The sequence below is a fragment of the Branchiostoma belcheri genome, unplaced genomic scaffold (assembly GCF_001625305.1).
Source record: "Branchiostoma belcheri isolate BF01 breed outbred unplaced genomic scaffold, Haploidv18h27 scaffold30, whole genome shotgun sequence".
Classification (NCBI taxonomy): Eukaryota; Metazoa; Chordata; class Leptocardii; order Amphioxiformes; family Branchiostomatidae; genus Branchiostoma; species Branchiostoma belcheri.
In genome coordinates, this window is record NW_017803910.1 from 1,806,580 (window position 1) to 1,822,959 (window position 16,380).

Genomic DNA, 16,380 nt, shown 5'->3' on the forward strand with positions numbered 1-16,380 from the left:
GATTCAATATAGCATATAGCAAGCCGTATGCTGTACATAGCTACTTATCTAGCAAGGTATTTATTCAATCCATTCTATTAATCTGTTCAAGTGTCGATTCTGTTAGGGTTTATGATAAATAAGAGCCAAGATATTACGTAAGGACGCTAAATATAAGCATATAAGTTATTTGACGGTCCATAAAAAGTACAGGGTAATGCAAAACGAAGAAGTAGATTAGAATCTAAGATGCAATGCAAATTCTGCAATAAAGCAGAAATATAGCTTGACAGGATATGTCTTTATAATGTAGGTACAATGTACTAAATTTAAGATTTTTAGTTACTAGTAACTAGTTGAAAACAAATGTCTGTATTTTACCTTTACGAGCCATTAAAGGTTTTCCCATAAGTCGTGAATCGTTCCAAACAGCCTTCAGACTATTAAAGGTGCAGGACTCGACAATGCTTGAGAGGGTGTTCAGCAGACAGAAGTAAGTCTTTAGGTTACCAATGCTCTATTGGTTACGGGGTTAGGCAGCAGGGAGAAGGTTATAAGCAATTTGATAACAAAGAACAAAACATGTTCGGGTTGTGGTTAATGTTTCTCTACACATAACCATCATGTTAACATGTTGAGCCAGTTACGCCTTCTTGTCCAAAGACCCCAGGGAGAAGTCTCTATCCAGAGAGAAGAAGTCCTTCCCGGTTAGGTCAGTCACAGTAGAACACTCCAGGATAGCCGCGTTGGGAAGCTGCAAAACAATACATAATTATTCCAAACTTGTATTCACAAGACGTGGTGACGGCACACTCAGGTCTTTTGTCAACTTATTTTTATACCGCCACCAACACAGAAGACAATACAGCACCCATTTCCACCTGAGCGAAGTGAGAAAAGTCCCAAACGCACACGATCAGTGGCATGACAGGATTCGAACCCGGGACCTCTTGGTTCCGAGTCGGACACTCCGCACGACCGTCACGTCGCACGACCCCACCATTTGCTCAGTGTAAGACCAAGAGACCTATTTTTGAGATATTTTTCTGAACGTACAATGCATGATTTATTAATTGTCACTTGTCAATACTTGGATATGTTCTCTTCATGCATTGATGAAAATCCTATAGTTATTAAATTTGAAACAACAGTCACCTTGCTGAGAGGCGTGTACTGAGGATGGTGGTGTTTGTAGACGGGGTTGTTGTCGGCACGGTTGTAGGCAACGAGAAAGGCCCACCTGCAACAACAAACGTTCATCATCAACATTAGAACTCATTCCGATACAGCTCTCTACTCGGAAAGAAACAGTCACACATGGTATCCAAGAACGTAGATGTGCCCCAGGCACGGTTTTGGATACGAATGGACTATCCAGAATCGTGCATGGTTCTGGATAAAGCACAGCCCTAGATACACCGTGGATACAATAAATAAGAGAACTATGTGCTCAAAAACACGTTTCTTTAAGCCGTGACATCACGTGCAATCAGCCAATAGAAGAAGAGCGAACCTGCGCCTGTCGCTGCTGTTCTGGTCGCTGCGGTGCAGGATGTTGGAGTGGAAGAACAGCGCGTCCCCCGGGTCTATCTCCACATGGAACAGCCCAAGCGCCTTCTCAAGCTGAGGAATGAAAAATGACAATTTCATTCTTGTGTTGCTGTCATTAGATTAGTAACTTAGAGTTTTTGACAAGAAAGAACCTTTCTACGCAACCGTATTTCTTCTTCTGGTGGACAGTTTCTGAAACAAAGTGTAATGTTTAGATGAAAAGAAATTCACATCAATGTCATTTAATACTGTAACTGGACTCCCTACCTCTGCCACTCTCTCTAGATCCGCTCCCGCCTGGTCCCCGACACGAACATGGTCCACTCTACCAGCCCTGTGGGACCCAGGGATGATCTAAACAAAGGAACAAACAGACGAATAAACACATAAACACATGAAGGTATATCTTCAACATTGATTCTTGACGTAGTTAAGCCGTTTAACCAGTTCATTCAGCCATCGCTAAGTGTTTTTTTTTTTCGATAAAACGATCTCTGCTTACCTTGAGGCAACCATTTCCCCTATCAGCCTTGTCAACAGCGATCCACACCGTGCCCATATTAGGATACATGCAGCCGTTCTCGTACCAATAGCTGGAAACAGACATTTTTCACTTAAAACATTGTCACATTTGCCCCCAGACCGCAAACATATTGGTTATTTACACATGTATATAATTATGGTTGAAAAGACTGAAAGAAGTTGCCGAATAAATTTAGACCTGAAACCAACTGTGTTAATACAATTCTCTCAATTATCAATGTTTTTCTTGTATCTAGTATGCTAGAATCAAACATAATTTTTCTGAATGGGACTTTTCTTTTTAGAGTGGAAGCAGCGTACCCATAATCCTGGTGCCAGAGATGGGCGCCCCCCGTCCGAGCCTCCTTCATGATGACCTTGGAATGGTAGTGATATACCTCACCACCAAGAAGCTGTGTAAATAACAACAACAACAAAGAGAAATCAGTAAATAAAAACTAGATGTAAACAATGAAAATCCAGTGGCCCCAGTCGGTGGATGAACACATGGGCAGATTAAACAGAAAAAATAAATTCATCCTTACGAAACATACATAGACCTATTATATATCCAGTTTCTACGTGTATAGACCTTGGCCATAAGATATCCGCCATCTTGGTGTCCCGTTACTGACCAAAAGTCTTCACATACGGCAGGACACCAAGATGGCGGCGGCCCACCAATGACGTCCTCTCTACACATTCTATATTTCTAAGAACCTGTTCGAAAGTTCCCGCCACTTTCTCCGTCCTGGCCACCACGCCTGTGATGTCATTGCCGACGTTGTTCCACAGAACCGTCTTGGTCTTCCTGCCCCCAGTGTCGTCCCGTCCGTAGCTTTTGGTCTTCACGCCTTCATCGGACTCCAGAGCCTCCGTCAGTTTCCTCGTCTCCTCGCCGCTCAGGAGGGACCGGATGATGACGTAGCCATTCTTGTCGAAGGCAGCTTTGACGTCGTCCGTCACCTTGAAACCCTCCGTAAAATGGTACTCAGATTCTACAGAAAAAAAGTTCAAAACAATCGTTTGTATGTCCAATATATACATTTCAATCATTTAGCAAGTGTAAACTTTTTTTCGGTTCCACAAAGGCCGAGAAACCAAAAGATTTCACACAAGAAATATAATTTTGTAGACTACCTATATTATTTCACCAAGAGAAAAGAATCTGCTAATTCAAATCATGTACGTGCACATAGGAAAGGTCGAATAACGAGAACCTGCTTATTTAGATTTAGCAACAATACTGGTCCAAAGTGCAACCGAGTTTCTGAGGAAAATGACCTATGACTCTTCATTACATTACATTACATTACATTACATTACATTACTTTCCCAGGCAGCCTGATAACATAGTAGTGTACAAAGGTGACGGGGGTCACCTTGAAGTCTTCACTTGCTAAAACGCACACAAAACGTGTTTAGAAATCACAACGATCCTCGATTTTAATTACCATAGTATTTAGTATGTTCACTCTAGTCGAACTTACCTGGCATCGTCGCAGTCTGAGTGTGTTCTACCCTTTGTACAGTACGTCACACATGTCAGGGACTGTAATCATATGACGTTGGAACCCTGCCGCCATCTTTGTGTACACATGGTGACTGGTACAATAGGAAATGTCAAACAAACATGCGACCCGATTCGTGGCGTGGCGGACTTTGTAAGCCCAGGCAAGCTCAAAGTTTCAACGATTCAATATCTGCATAACTGGCCATTGCCAATAACTGAAATCTTTATTGACAACAAAAAGTACAGCGACTTAAGGACCTTAAGGTCTCCTACAATTATACATCAAAATGCACACAACGAAGGACTTGACGTTATCTATATTATATATAGGTTGTATGTTTTGGACGTTGGATGTAAAATACTGTATGTTTTTACTAGCTACGCTTCGACAGTTCTTTTTCGTCACCACGTTTTAGTTACTGGCGATGCGGGACACCATAACCTGCCACTCTCTTCTTTCCAGTGGTTGCTTCGTCGGTAAATATTGATTACCCCACGGCAGAGGGCATTTGCATGGCATTAGACTTTAAGAAAGGTGGGTCCCAATAGGCTTGCGCGAGTTATAAATAACTACATCAACCGGTGCAAATCAGGTCGGCTGTACTGACCCGAGCAGTGGTCAGTTGTCGACAAACGTTTAGGTACAGGCTCTATCTGTGTGCCTAAGAAACTCCGCACGGCGAGGTCACGATCAAGAAAAGGTACGAACTGCTCTTTCTTTGTAGTTGATTTTACATGGTGTGTTGCATGTTCAGTGGTGACTAATCATTGGGTCAAGGAATTAACGGCCACATACCAACGAGGTGGACGTGTTGTCTGTTGTAGGAAAGCAAGGTGTGGGAGTAGGGAGGGTGGGCCATACAATGAGCACCGATCTGCCTGTGCCTAGGCCATGGCACTAGTAGCTGGCCCCTTGCTATACAGTAGGTTCCTCCCTGCTGCATGTTCAAGGGTCCTGTACGTGTGTAGTTGTATATTTTCATTACATCTTCTGGTATCATTGTTCGGTGAATTAAGGATAATCCGTTTATATATCCCGCATACCTTTATTACTTCTTGGGGATATCTTTTGCCTGGTGAAGATAACCGGTTTGTTTACCTCGTCTTCCGCCAGGTGAAAGGTCACCATGTCTTACCTGTCCCGTTTGTCGAAGGTAGTGCGATATCAGTGTTTACTGCAGAAGTCTCCTGTGGTGTTAGTAAGTCACGGAGTTCGCAAATTCAGCAGGTCAACAGCACGGAACAACAATGGCGGCCCTGATCAAGTGAGTGGTTCATTCACGTATATGATTGATATATCTTGAACATCGCGAGTTTTCGAGCATTTAAGATACCCATTTAGCATGTAAATATGTAACATTTACGAAATAGGTATAGAATTTACAAGAGAAATGGGAAAACAATTTGACAACTTAAATGTCGCAAAACTTTAGACTAGGCAATAATAATAACAACATGTAGTATTTAACAAGCAAACAAACAAACAAGCAAAAAAACAATATTTACATGCTTTGGCTTGTACTCTTGACTTGTAGAGCGCCTCCCGTCCCCACAGGTACGTAAGAAGGGCCTGTTAGAGCGGCTGGGGGAGGGCCCTGTTGTCGGGGACGGCAGCTATGTCTTCACCCTGGAGAGGCGAGGGTACGTGCTGGCCGGGCCATGGACACCCGAGGTCGTCATAGAACACCCTGAAGCCGGTCTGTAGCAGCATAGGTTTATCTTTATGAAAAATATGAATATTTATTTATCTTATTCACATAGATTTGTGAGCATTGGCAGAAAGCTCTATAATGTGCTTATAAGGATCCTTTGCTCATGAAACATAAATGCATGGTCTGGGCAGCCTTACACCAGCAGAGCAGGTTGGGATAACTAATACAAAAGGTAGTGGGCATAAAATGAAAATGGCTGGCGCGCCAATAGAACCCATAACGTTAATGTGATAAGTTAAATCAGATCAAGGACAATGTCATTGGTTAAATCTTCCAGACAGTGACATGAAATTGAACACAACATCGAATACATAGCAATTTGTATGAGGGGGGAGGGATATGAATATTTATTGCACAACAATTGTATAAAGTATGGCATACTAGTATACCGGTACAAAACTACAGATGATATATCTAATACAAGATAATACAATATAACATAATTATCTGGAGCTCATTATTACCGGAAATTCTATCAAGGGACAAGGTCAATCGTTCGCAGGCATCAGGCAGCAAATTAGTAATCAAATTATCCCTATCATATCCTTGAACGTTGGCCCCTTTTGCTCAAAGATCGTCCGCATCAGTCCTTAGTTGCCTGAGGACAGGTACAAATCACTATTAAGGCAAGATCCACTTTAAAAATTTAACACAGAGTCCAACTTTCGTGAATAATGTCATCAGGCTGGGAAGAGACTTCGCAAGAAGGTTCTTCATTGATCAACCAGTGGTTTACATCGGCAGCGACACCTATCGCTGCAGTACGAATCATCACTAGCCACTACTGCCCTGAAGGTGACAGGCGGTCACCGGAACGTTGTAAAAGCCCCTGATAGTTTCATAAAGAAGCTTCATAAACATATTTCATTTTGTTCCAGTGAAATCTCTACATAGAGAATACCTACACGCAGGCGCAGATGTTCTGCAAGCTTCAACCTTCTACTCCTCAGACGACAAGCTGACCATGCCTGGGCACGAGGCCGGGCGGACCATCACGGTAACTAGAAAGCTTTGAACAACTCCTAGATCCTGAAATTGAGTGCTGAGATTGAGTGTAACACTAATAATAAGTCATTCGGTGTGATATACTAAGTAGCTAGCTGCCGCCGCGCCGCGTGTCTGCGAAGCTGGTGTGTTACGCCGAAGGGCGGTTATACCGGCTATAAAGATAGAGATGCAAACGATTGTTGTTGTTTTTCAGTGCAAAGAGCTGAACGACAAGGCTTGTACCATCCTGAAGGAGGTGTCGGGGGCGGCTGACGTGCTGCTGTGCGGCGCTGTGTCCCCGACCCCCTCCTACCTGGACGGGAAGGGGAAGACAGTCGTGCAGCAGGAGTACAGCAAACAGCTGGAGGCCTTCATACAACACGACCTGGACTTCTTATTGGCCGAGGTTAGTCATGTGATGGGTTTCTTATTAGCCTTAGAACGTCACATGACACGAAAAAGACGATTTACTGGCCAAGCTTGCAAAATAAGCCCCATGAACGGGTATCGACCAAGACTTCTTATTGGTCGATGTAAATCAAGTGATATCGATGAAATAAGGTTTTGCTCTTGTGGAGATAGTCCAACGGAAACAAGAAGTTTCGAAAGGCTATATTTCTGCCAAGTAGCTATAGGAAAACGAAGATTTTACATCACATGTTATCCAAACATTGATGAATGCAGGTAGAGATTTGGAAGAGACGTGGAAGAGGCGAGGTGGGTTGTAGAGCTATTTCACACAAGTAAGAAAAACAAAGATTTTACACATCATAGTGTGTCCTTACATTGATGTGGACATGCACAGATTTGGTGTTGCCAGTGTGCCAAGAACCTGCCACTAAGAACCGTAATTTTTCAATGACTAGTTCATCGGGCACGTGGAGGAGGCGGAGTGGGCGATAGAGCTGATGAAGACCAAGGGAAAACCCGTCGCCTGCACGTTACGGATCGGACCCAAAGGCGACTGTGCAGGCGTGTCGGCAGGGGAGTGTGCGGTCAGAATGGCTGATGCTGGTAAGATGCGACTCGTCTGTATTTTTTTCTCTGCAAATAGCCACACATGTGGTCTTGTTTGGAACACACAAAAACTTTTGTTTTGACAACTTTTGATCTCTCAAAACTACTTTTAAAGACTTAAAACCTCAATTTTTCAAAACTTTGAACCCTGAACATTCACAAATAAAGCTTTTGAAAACTCAAAACTTCCACTTTGAACACTCACAAATTCAGCTTTTGAATACTCAGAACTTCAACTTTGAAACAGTTGAAACTTCAACTTTGAACACACACAACTTCAACATTTCAACAGGCAAAACTTGGAATTTTAACACTAAACTTCAACTTTTAAACTCGCAAAACTTGTTAACATCCACAGGAGCGGACGTGATCGGTATCAACTGCCAGTTTGACCCGAACACGGGCCTGAAGACCATGTCGCTGATGAAGGCAGCCCTGGAGAAGGAGGGCCTGTCTCCGTACCTGATGATGCAGCCGCTCGGCTTCCACTGTCCGGAGGTCGAGCATGAATACGAGGGGTACCAGATGCTACCCGAGTGTCCTTTTGGTACGTAGCGATTTTAAAATATTGTTGTCATGAAGATATTGCGTAAAAACCTCAACTACTATCGTCAAAGGCCTATGATTCAGAAAAAGATGTAAATTCGGATGGTAGCGATGTAACTAAAACAGAGTTGATTAGTGTGAGTTGAGAATGATCGTCATAATAAGCACCAATCTATGTTAAAAATCACTGTAACAATCTAACATTCATGTGAGGACCACTCCCTGGAAAATTATTTGATAGCAAGGATCGCTTGCCAAAAATTAATCCCGTTTCATTGTCTACTTTGATACTTATTTCTGTTCCTTCCCCAGCCCTGGAACCCCGCCAGCTAACCCGGTTTGAAGTCCACACCTTCGCGCGTGCCGCTTATGAGCTGGGGGTGAGGTACATCGGCGGCTGCTGCGGGTTCGAACCGCACCACATCAGGGCTATATCAGAGGAGGTAGATATTCATATTGTAGTTATGATAGTTGTTGAAGCTCTGTATTCTTTAACCCATGTGCATTGCTCTGTGACAAAACACTAGCATTTCCTTTCTACGAGACCCAAGAAAATTTCAGTTTACCCAGTAATATGTATCATACGTCGATGTTACTGCAAGCATATGTTTTCGCAGGCTAGGCAACCATGATCGTGAGAGTATCTAATAGACAGTATCCAATAGTCCAGACGGTATCAAATTGGTCAGCCACTATCCAGATATACGGGCGCCAATTGGATACTGTCTGGGACTATGCATGTGATACTCTCACGATTTTGCCCCCGAAAACATCTGCTTGTAGATTATCCACTGCCTGTTTTCCAGCTGTCCCCAGAGCGCGGAGGTAAGCTGGGTGAGGCCAGTAAGAAACACGTGCCGTGGGGAGGGGCGCTGAAGAACAGCATGCTGGAACCAAACAGGAACAAGTAAGACTGTCTTGAAGAATATTTCCTAGAAATTTTTTATTATTACTAAGTACCTAACGCCAGCTCTGAAAGCAACAAGAAATAGTTGCATGCCTTCAAGTACCAGAGTTATCAACCAAGGACTGAGGTTTCTTTCCTAGATGTATCGCACAGTGGAACTCGCTGTCACCAAATACAATTTAAACAATGTTTAGAGTTAGATGTTCCAAGCTTAGGTGTAACAAGTCGTTCGGTGTAATGTATACGTAGCCAGCTGCCGCCGCGCCGCGTGCCTGCGAAGCTGCTGTGTTATGCCAAAGGGTGGTTATACCGGGTATACAGATACTCATATTATATAATGATATTCAGAATCACAGAATTTTGCTTTAGAGCTGGTCTGGCGGCTGGCATTATGTAAGAATACAGTAATACGGCTGGCATTATGTAAGAATACAGTAATACGGCTGACATTATGTAAGAATACAGTAACACATGAACTTCCTAATCCTTTGTCACCACAGGGGGAGTCGGCAGCACTGGGAAAGGACAAAACCGGCCTCTGGACGCCCTGGGCACCCGGATGTACAGCCCAAACTGATAAACCAGTGATTATGTTCTAAACTAATAAATCATTGATAAGTATTCTAAAGCTTATGAATTATTGGTCCTTACCTTAGACCTTAGATCCTCCCGCAACCTTGTTGCATAGGTCGACTCCTTGTCTGACTTTTTGTCTCCAAAGGTTTCGGTCTTGCGCCACTACTGCCATATCCTTAAGTGAGTTAAGTCCAAGTTTTACCCCATCATTTTGTAGTGTTTTCCGCAAAGTGACTCTAGGCCGCCCTCTCGGGCGTGTGCCTTCTGGCTTCCATGTTAGAGCTGTTTTGTGGTTCTGAGATCAGGGAGTCTCCACACATGTCCAGCAAAGCTCAATCTCCTTTTCATTGGTAACGATAATAATAATAAATGGTTTATTGGTCAAACATTACCCATGCAATCACAGCATTTCATAGCACTGAATTGATGCGGGGTTTACAATCACATAATACGCATGATACATATAACATTATACATAACACATGATTTAAAGCTGAAAAATTATCGACATCGTCTTTCTACTGATAAACTAGCAATACTGTCCTGAAGTTGATAAATCATTGATGTTCTAAAGTTGGTTTAAACGATGATGATAGTCTTAAACGATTTGTGAATACAAGAAATGGAGAATGCCCAGACCCGCCGACAGTGACGACACTAGAACCACAAAGTCTGGAAACTTTTCTACAGCTAGCAGTTTCGCTGTGACCAGGCCGGAGTTACAACCAGACTGAACCTATAATTTGTACTAACTGAATATGCTGATAAAATGTAAGATTATGCACTGTGCCTTATGTCTTATTTGTAGTTAATCTGTATTTGTGCATCGTTCACTAGAAAGCACGATATCATGATTCAAAACAGAGAATCACAGCATATCACACAGCTGAAATACTATCGTCAGTACATATCAAAATCAGACGGGGGTCCGCTCCTTATGCCCCTATGATAGGGTGGCGTTTCCCACTCGTTGCCATAGTGATTCATCCCCCAGAAGTCATGGGTTTCGTACGGTCTGCCATGACTTTCTCTTGGTTGTGACGCAGAACGGGAGAATTGTCGTAGACGGTCGTCTTCGTGTGGTGAAAACGTCGACATGGGATGGGAAGAGGAAACGTCGTGATGGCGTCTGTCGGGACTTGGACGTGAGTGTTCATAACTTGGACGGGAGTGTTCGTAACTTGGACGGGAGTGTTCGTAACTTGGACGGGAGTGTTCGTAACTTGGACGGGAGTGTACGTACGATTCCCTCTCGTACCGTTCTTCCGCACGATACGGCCCTACGACTCTGGGATCTTCTGCATCAAGTTCAACCACGTAGCCTCGAGATCTTTCTGCAGGCGTCTGAGGATCAGACGAACTATGGCTCACGTCAAAGACAGAATCCAGTGTCGTCCTTCTGGGTACCCCGCACCTCTGAGGTTGTAGTCCCTCTATCTTCGTGTCGCTGTTTATGGCATTAGGTTCGAATTCTTCACTTTTGGATTTTCCGGGCTTCTGTTCCATCCTGTTCCGCACGCTCGCCACCAGGCAGAGCACAAGCACGATGAAGGATATCCCTCCGCCGCAGGCGATGGCGGCGTGCGCCAGGGTGTCATGGGCGAAGGTCAGCTGCAGTGTCGGGTCGGAGTTTCTCACATGGACGACGCAAGTCGTGGTGTTGAGGCGTCCCTGGCCAACCATGAACGTTGATGACGCATAACAGCAACTTATACTGTAGACGAACATAAAAACAATACAGTCTTTGAACAAAATCAAGGTTGGGAGTTGGAGGTCGTTTCTACAGTTTCTGAGTGGAGTGGATATTGTGTAACATTTGCTGATAGGGTTGGACTGTTGAATAAAATCGACCAATCTAGAAGTGTGTTTTCTTCCTATATTTTTAATTCCAAAGATTATGTAATTCTAGCATCATCAAAAAGCTAATATGTTTGAATATCGCAGCATACAATGTACCAAGGCATACAGAAAGATTATTCTTGAAAGGTGATAGAAGCAAACAAACAAAGACACAGTCAGGCAAAAAAGCTTCTGAAAGAAAACAAACATACCTGTATTGAAATGTGACCGTCCGGTTGGTCTTTACTGTATTGACGAGAACAAGTGGGTCGTTGCCATCGAAAATTACGGAAGAGTTATCGATATCTGTGTTTGTTAATGAAACTTCCACAATCCACGTTTCTTGATCATTGCAACCTGAGACCTGACTTCCGTGTGAGACGTTACATGTCGCGTTGTTGTTTGTGTCGACTGTACACACACTTGCGGTTGTAGCTTGTCGGGTAAAACTTGCGGTACTGGTCGGTGTAATTATAAGGGCTGGTTGTACCGTTGTAGTTGTAGTTGCGACAGAAGGCGTTGTAGTTTCTGGGGTGAAACCTGCGGTAGTGGTGGGGGTCGCTGTAAGGCCTGGTTGTATCGTTGTAGTTGTAGATGGCGCTGGAGACGTTGTAGTTTGGGGGGCGACACTTGCAGTCGTGATCGCTGTAAGGGTTGGTTGTACCGTTGCAGTTGTAGATGCGGCTGGAGACGTTGTACTTCGTGGGGCGACACTTGCTGTAAGGGTTGGTTGTACCGTTGTAGTCGTTGTAGAGGTGGATGTAACGGCAGCTGTGCCCATAGTCGTCGACTCCACGCTTGTAGAGTTTGTAGGTCCTGTGAAGGAGCTCGTATCTGTGGTATTTTCTGTGGTCATCTGCCCGACCGCCAGTCTCTCTCCTCCGTACAAGTACAACGTGTACAACACGTACACTAGCACACGGAACGACCGATACATCTTAAGTACACTCACAACCGTCTTAGGAACACACAGAAGACTGTCCAGGATTTAAGTTCCTCCTGGACACACTCCTGACGTCCTTACAGTGCACAGCTATAGCATAAACCTTCTTGCCTCCGACGCCTTCCGAACTTCACAGTAACTTAATAACGTTAACAAAGGTGTTGGTAATAAAACCCCTGGCCGTGTCACGCCTCCATTCAGTCAGTGTATTGATGGGTTTTGGGTTACCCCAGTCTCGTTACATGCTGTATTCAAATAAATGTTTTGCAGCCGATAACTGCTTCAAGAGTCGACCTGTATCGAGTGACTACTGGTATTCTTAAATAGCCTCCTGTGCAGACTTCTTGCGGGGCAGCGTTTTAAGCCTTATGTTTTTTTTTTACACAGTCAGGATTATATACCCTATTAGAGCCTAATCTGCAGTAACGCTCCCGTCTTAATTGCTGAATTAAACGTTTGCAAAAATTGTTCACACAAAACCCTTATAGAGCCTCCCTAACTGATCAGGCAGTGACCATTCTATGCTTGGGGTGTTTGTGAAACCCAGTTATTAAGTTCGTGATATGTGGTTGCATCCTCTGTTCTGCAAATGACTCATAATTCTAAATTCTGCATCGGCACTTAAAGCAGGCAAGCTAATTGGTAATGTGGTATCTTCCTACAAAATGCAACACAAATTTGGTTCTGTCAGAATGGTAAAAACCTTTAATGTTTATGCAAATATCTACTGTTCTACACGTATTCCTTCCGAGCGGACGCAGTCAGAGGTACCAGGTGTCTTCATACAGGTAACACCGGAAAAGTGGGTGTCTCCTTATTTACTTATTTTTTTATTGTGTCTCTTAATTTCTTTGATTTACTTAATACTATTACTAAATGTGTGTATTTAATACCTTAAATGGTACGGAGTTTTCACAATTTGCATTGAAAATAGAACGTAACAGCTTACAAAAGTGCAGCAAATTTTGATAAAACGTGAAGATCAATTTGTAAAAGCTGGAAACAGTTAAATTTGCATCTTTATTTTGATGTTGGGGTTAACATTGGAATTATGAAGTTTTTGAATTCAGAAATTTTATCTCATGCTGGCTGCTAGCAAATATGAAGATATATACAAGATTACCGTGTCGACATTTACACTTGTCTTTGCTATCGTGATATATAGATAAGTAACATTTTACTCCAGAATACAAAAAAATGGATCCGTAAAAATTATGTCGTAGAAAAAAATTTGTGATTCTTCTTTGGATAGTTCCAAGTTCTTGAACGTAAATCTCTTTGTGAAGATCTGAAAACAATATTTGGAAGAGGAATATTCTCGAAAACAAGCTCAACTGAAAAATATAGATGCTTCCGGGCACAACAGAGGTAGAAATTGTCTGGTGTCCAACAAACAGCGACACGTGAGGTTCTGGATTTACATGGAAATTGGATTATCCTGTCTGCCTATGACGTAACCTGTGTTATACAATCTCTCACTGTCACGGTCTGATTGGGCCTCCTCACCGAGAGCTCATTTCCAAACACCTCTAACCTAAGAGATAGAATCATTCCGATTCCCAAAACTTCCAACGAGTTCCACTTGCGATAGTTCTAATGAAGTACACATTTGTAAACACCTCATGATCAGTACTGCATGGGTTGATAACTCAGTTGGTGCCTTGTGACTCTTTCTTGTTCTGAAGTCATTTCTGATGAGCTGGTTTTAGATACTTGGTAGTTGGTTACGTCCGATAGTTCATACGTCATTGTGTGCATCTTGCATAGTCTTGGCATCGATCTTACGTCTTCGAATTCCATTCCATTACCAGAAACATTGGTGAAAACTGCAACCAAGGGCCCAACAAACGACTCATCCCAAAAAAAGTATGGCACGAGCAAGTATGGGCAAGGCTTTATTCAGGCAAGCTGAAAATGATGTCTATCTTCACATTCCTGGCGATCAAGCCACCCAACCATATATATATGCTAATGACGATCCCTCCACCCATCCATCTGCTAATGACGATCCCTCCACCAAACTATCTGCTAATGACGATCCCTCCACCCAACCATCTGCTAATGACGATCCCTCCACCCATTCATCTGCTAATGACGATCCCTCCACCCACCCATCTGCTAATGACGATCCCTCCACCCAACCATCTGCTAATGACGATCCCTCCACCAAACTATCTGCTAATGACGATCCCTCCACCCAACCATATGCTAATGACGATCCCTCCACCCATCCATCTGCTAATGACGATCCCTCCACCAAACCATCTGCTGATGACGATCCTAAGTTGGTATTAGAACACGGCCGTGATGCTGCCAGGTACCAGAGAGATGATGATGATGACGGCGATGACGTAACCGCAAAACGTGGGAAATTAGCGGCAGGCAACGGGCTCAAAATAGGTATGTACCGCGTTTGATGGTGTCAACATTCATGTATGACTCCATAAGTTTCATAACCTTCGATTTTGAATGCTGTTTCCTGACATTTTTGGCGACGCCTCATGGGCGAGCCTAATGTGTGCAGTATTGTGTGCAGTATTGTGTGCAGTTTGCAAGAATTCTAGGAATTTTACACCAACTAACCCCAAATGTTATTTTTAACAAACTCACGACAGACCACAAGGAGGCATCCCACCGTCGCCATGGCAATGTATGTTTTCATTGTCAGTCTTGTTTCAAAAAAATGAATATAAGATAGCATTTTGTTTTCCTTTAAGTGGACAGGGAGTTGTAATGATACTGGTTATCTTTTTCAGAATGTAGTTGGTGTCAGGTGGTCGTTGCTGTACTGACAGTTGGGATCATAGTAGCGTTGACTGTTGGCGGGATAACAATGACTGTTGGCGGGATCTTTGCGGTGAAATCCAGCATGGGGGATGCTCAATTGGTAAGTTTTAGTCTACTCTGTCAGAACCTAAGATTCTATGTCAACAACTCTAGCCAACTAAGAGCCATTCGTAACTTGGTATGCTTTTTTTTATATTCGTGGCAAAAACTAACATTTTCGTCGAGCAATTTTTTCGAGTCAATTATTTATGATAGTCAAATACATGTTCCTATCTATAGTTGCCACCAACTGTGGAGACTGTTTCAACGACTGGTGTTCCCAGCTGCAGCACTGCTGTGACCACCATGACTGTGAGTATTACAGCTCATTGGCATTGCCCCCCTTGTCTTCTCGGGATATGGACAGACGATCAAAGTCTTCCCGAATTTAACTCTAATCACATTCAAATCATCTAAAAAATGCGGAAAGAAGTTCAAGAACACAACATCCAACTTCAGAGATTTAAAAAACTAAGGCCAATTTGTTAAATGTACTGAAGATACTATATGTTGATACTGACCCAGACATCTCATGATAGATTTTATGTAGACCTCAATATGTTGAAGAAGTTAAATTGGTACGTTCAAGCTCTGTGTTTAAATTCTATGTTCCAGAAAGCAAAACCTATAATAAACATATCAATGCGGAGGAAGAAAATGAATCTGACGGGGAAATTGATATGCACTGCAATGATTACTGATTACTTCTTATATAAATATTTAACTTTTATGTTTACCGAAGTTTTTGCTCTGTTTCTTCTTCCGTTCCAAACACTGACCTGGTGACCTGGTCAATGAACTGAACCAGACCGTCTGTCACCATGGTAACTGGTGTTGGGTAAGATCATGTTGCAATTTTATAGTAGGAGATTTTTGGATTCCTGTCACCATATATGTGAATGTGTTTGAGTAAGAATTAACAGAGCAGACCATATGCAAAGGTAAAAATTATGCATTTGCTTTGAAAATGTTACCTTTCTAGTTACCATTAAAACTCACAGGACAAGAATTTCAGCGTATCTTCCGTGAAGGCACCTCCCACACTGCGGGCAAACCCTCCAAACTTACAAGGTACGTTGCATTATCCTTTTATTGAGATTAACCACATTTGTGACTGACATAACAGGTGACTTTAACCTTTCCAATTACAATAAGTGTTCCAAAATGCAATATTTCAGATTTATTTCACGACTTTATTCCTCATTACAGAAATGGATGGCAGAATTTTGGAGATGATAACCTTTGGTGGGAAGGGACGAGAGCCAGGGAAATTTGAACACAACTATGGAGTGGCTGTGTCTGCTGACAACAAAATATTCATTACTGATTGGTTTAACAACCGAATCCAAATCTTTGACATGAATGGGACCTATCTCCGCCTCTTCCCAACAGAAGTCCCGGGGGGATCTAGGGAATTGTTCCCATATAGTCTTGCTTTTGACGTGGATCCTGGCTACCTATG

General features: G+C 42.9%; 3 protein-coding genes across 5 annotated transcripts; 1 reads left to right on the forward strand and 2 right to left on the reverse strand.

The window, feature by feature from the left end:
• Positions 1-18: 18 nt before the first annotated feature.
• Positions 19-4,707, reverse strand: LOC109474190 (ectoine dioxygenase-like). Of its 2 annotated transcripts, none has more exons than XM_019774444.1 (8): positions 4,610-4,707; positions 2,773-3,050; positions 2,374-2,465; positions 2,033-2,123; positions 1,798-1,884; positions 1,493-1,602; positions 1,135-1,219; positions 19-733 (listed from the first exon to the last, which is right to left on the reverse strand). In XM_019774444.1, exons 1-8 carry the CDS (start codon positions 4,692-4,694, stop codon positions 623-625), a joined length of 939 nt encoding a protein of 312 aa, XP_019630003.1. In that variant the 5' UTR covers positions 4,695-4,707; the 3' UTR covers positions 19-622. The 2 variants fall into 2 exon arrangements, with proteins under 2 accessions (XP_019630003.1, XP_019630004.1); XM_019774445.1 differs by lacking the exon at positions 4,610-4,707 and adding an exon at positions 3,543-4,058.
• On the forward strand, positions 4,140-9,362 carry LOC109474178 (betaine--homocysteine S-methyltransferase 1-like). 2 transcript variants are annotated; one of them, XM_019774428.1, is made up of 10 exons: positions 4,140-4,266; positions 4,680-4,830; positions 5,121-5,262; positions 6,156-6,274; positions 6,479-6,670; positions 7,131-7,278; positions 7,640-7,828; positions 8,140-8,270; positions 8,634-8,734; positions 9,235-9,362. In XM_019774428.1, the coding sequence occupies exons 2-10, from the start codon at positions 4,693-4,695 to the stop codon at positions 9,320-9,322; spliced, it is 1,248 nt and encodes a 415-aa protein (XP_019629987.1). In that variant the 5' UTR covers positions 4,140-4,266; positions 4,680-4,692; the 3' UTR covers positions 9,323-9,362. The 2 variants fall into 2 exon arrangements, with proteins under 2 accessions (XP_019629987.1, XP_019629988.1); XM_019774429.1 differs by lacking the exon at positions 4,140-4,266 and having other exon boundaries at positions 4,671-4,830.
• Positions 9,363-9,466: 104 nt separating this feature from the next.
• Positions 9,467-11,059, reverse strand: LOC109474191. Its single transcript, XM_019774446.1, has one exon. It carries the CDS (start codon positions 11,036-11,038, stop codon positions 10,211-10,213), a length of 828 nt encoding a protein of 275 aa, XP_019630005.1. The 5' UTR covers positions 11,039-11,059; the 3' UTR covers positions 9,467-10,210.
• Positions 11,060-16,380: the final 5,321 nt, after the last annotated feature.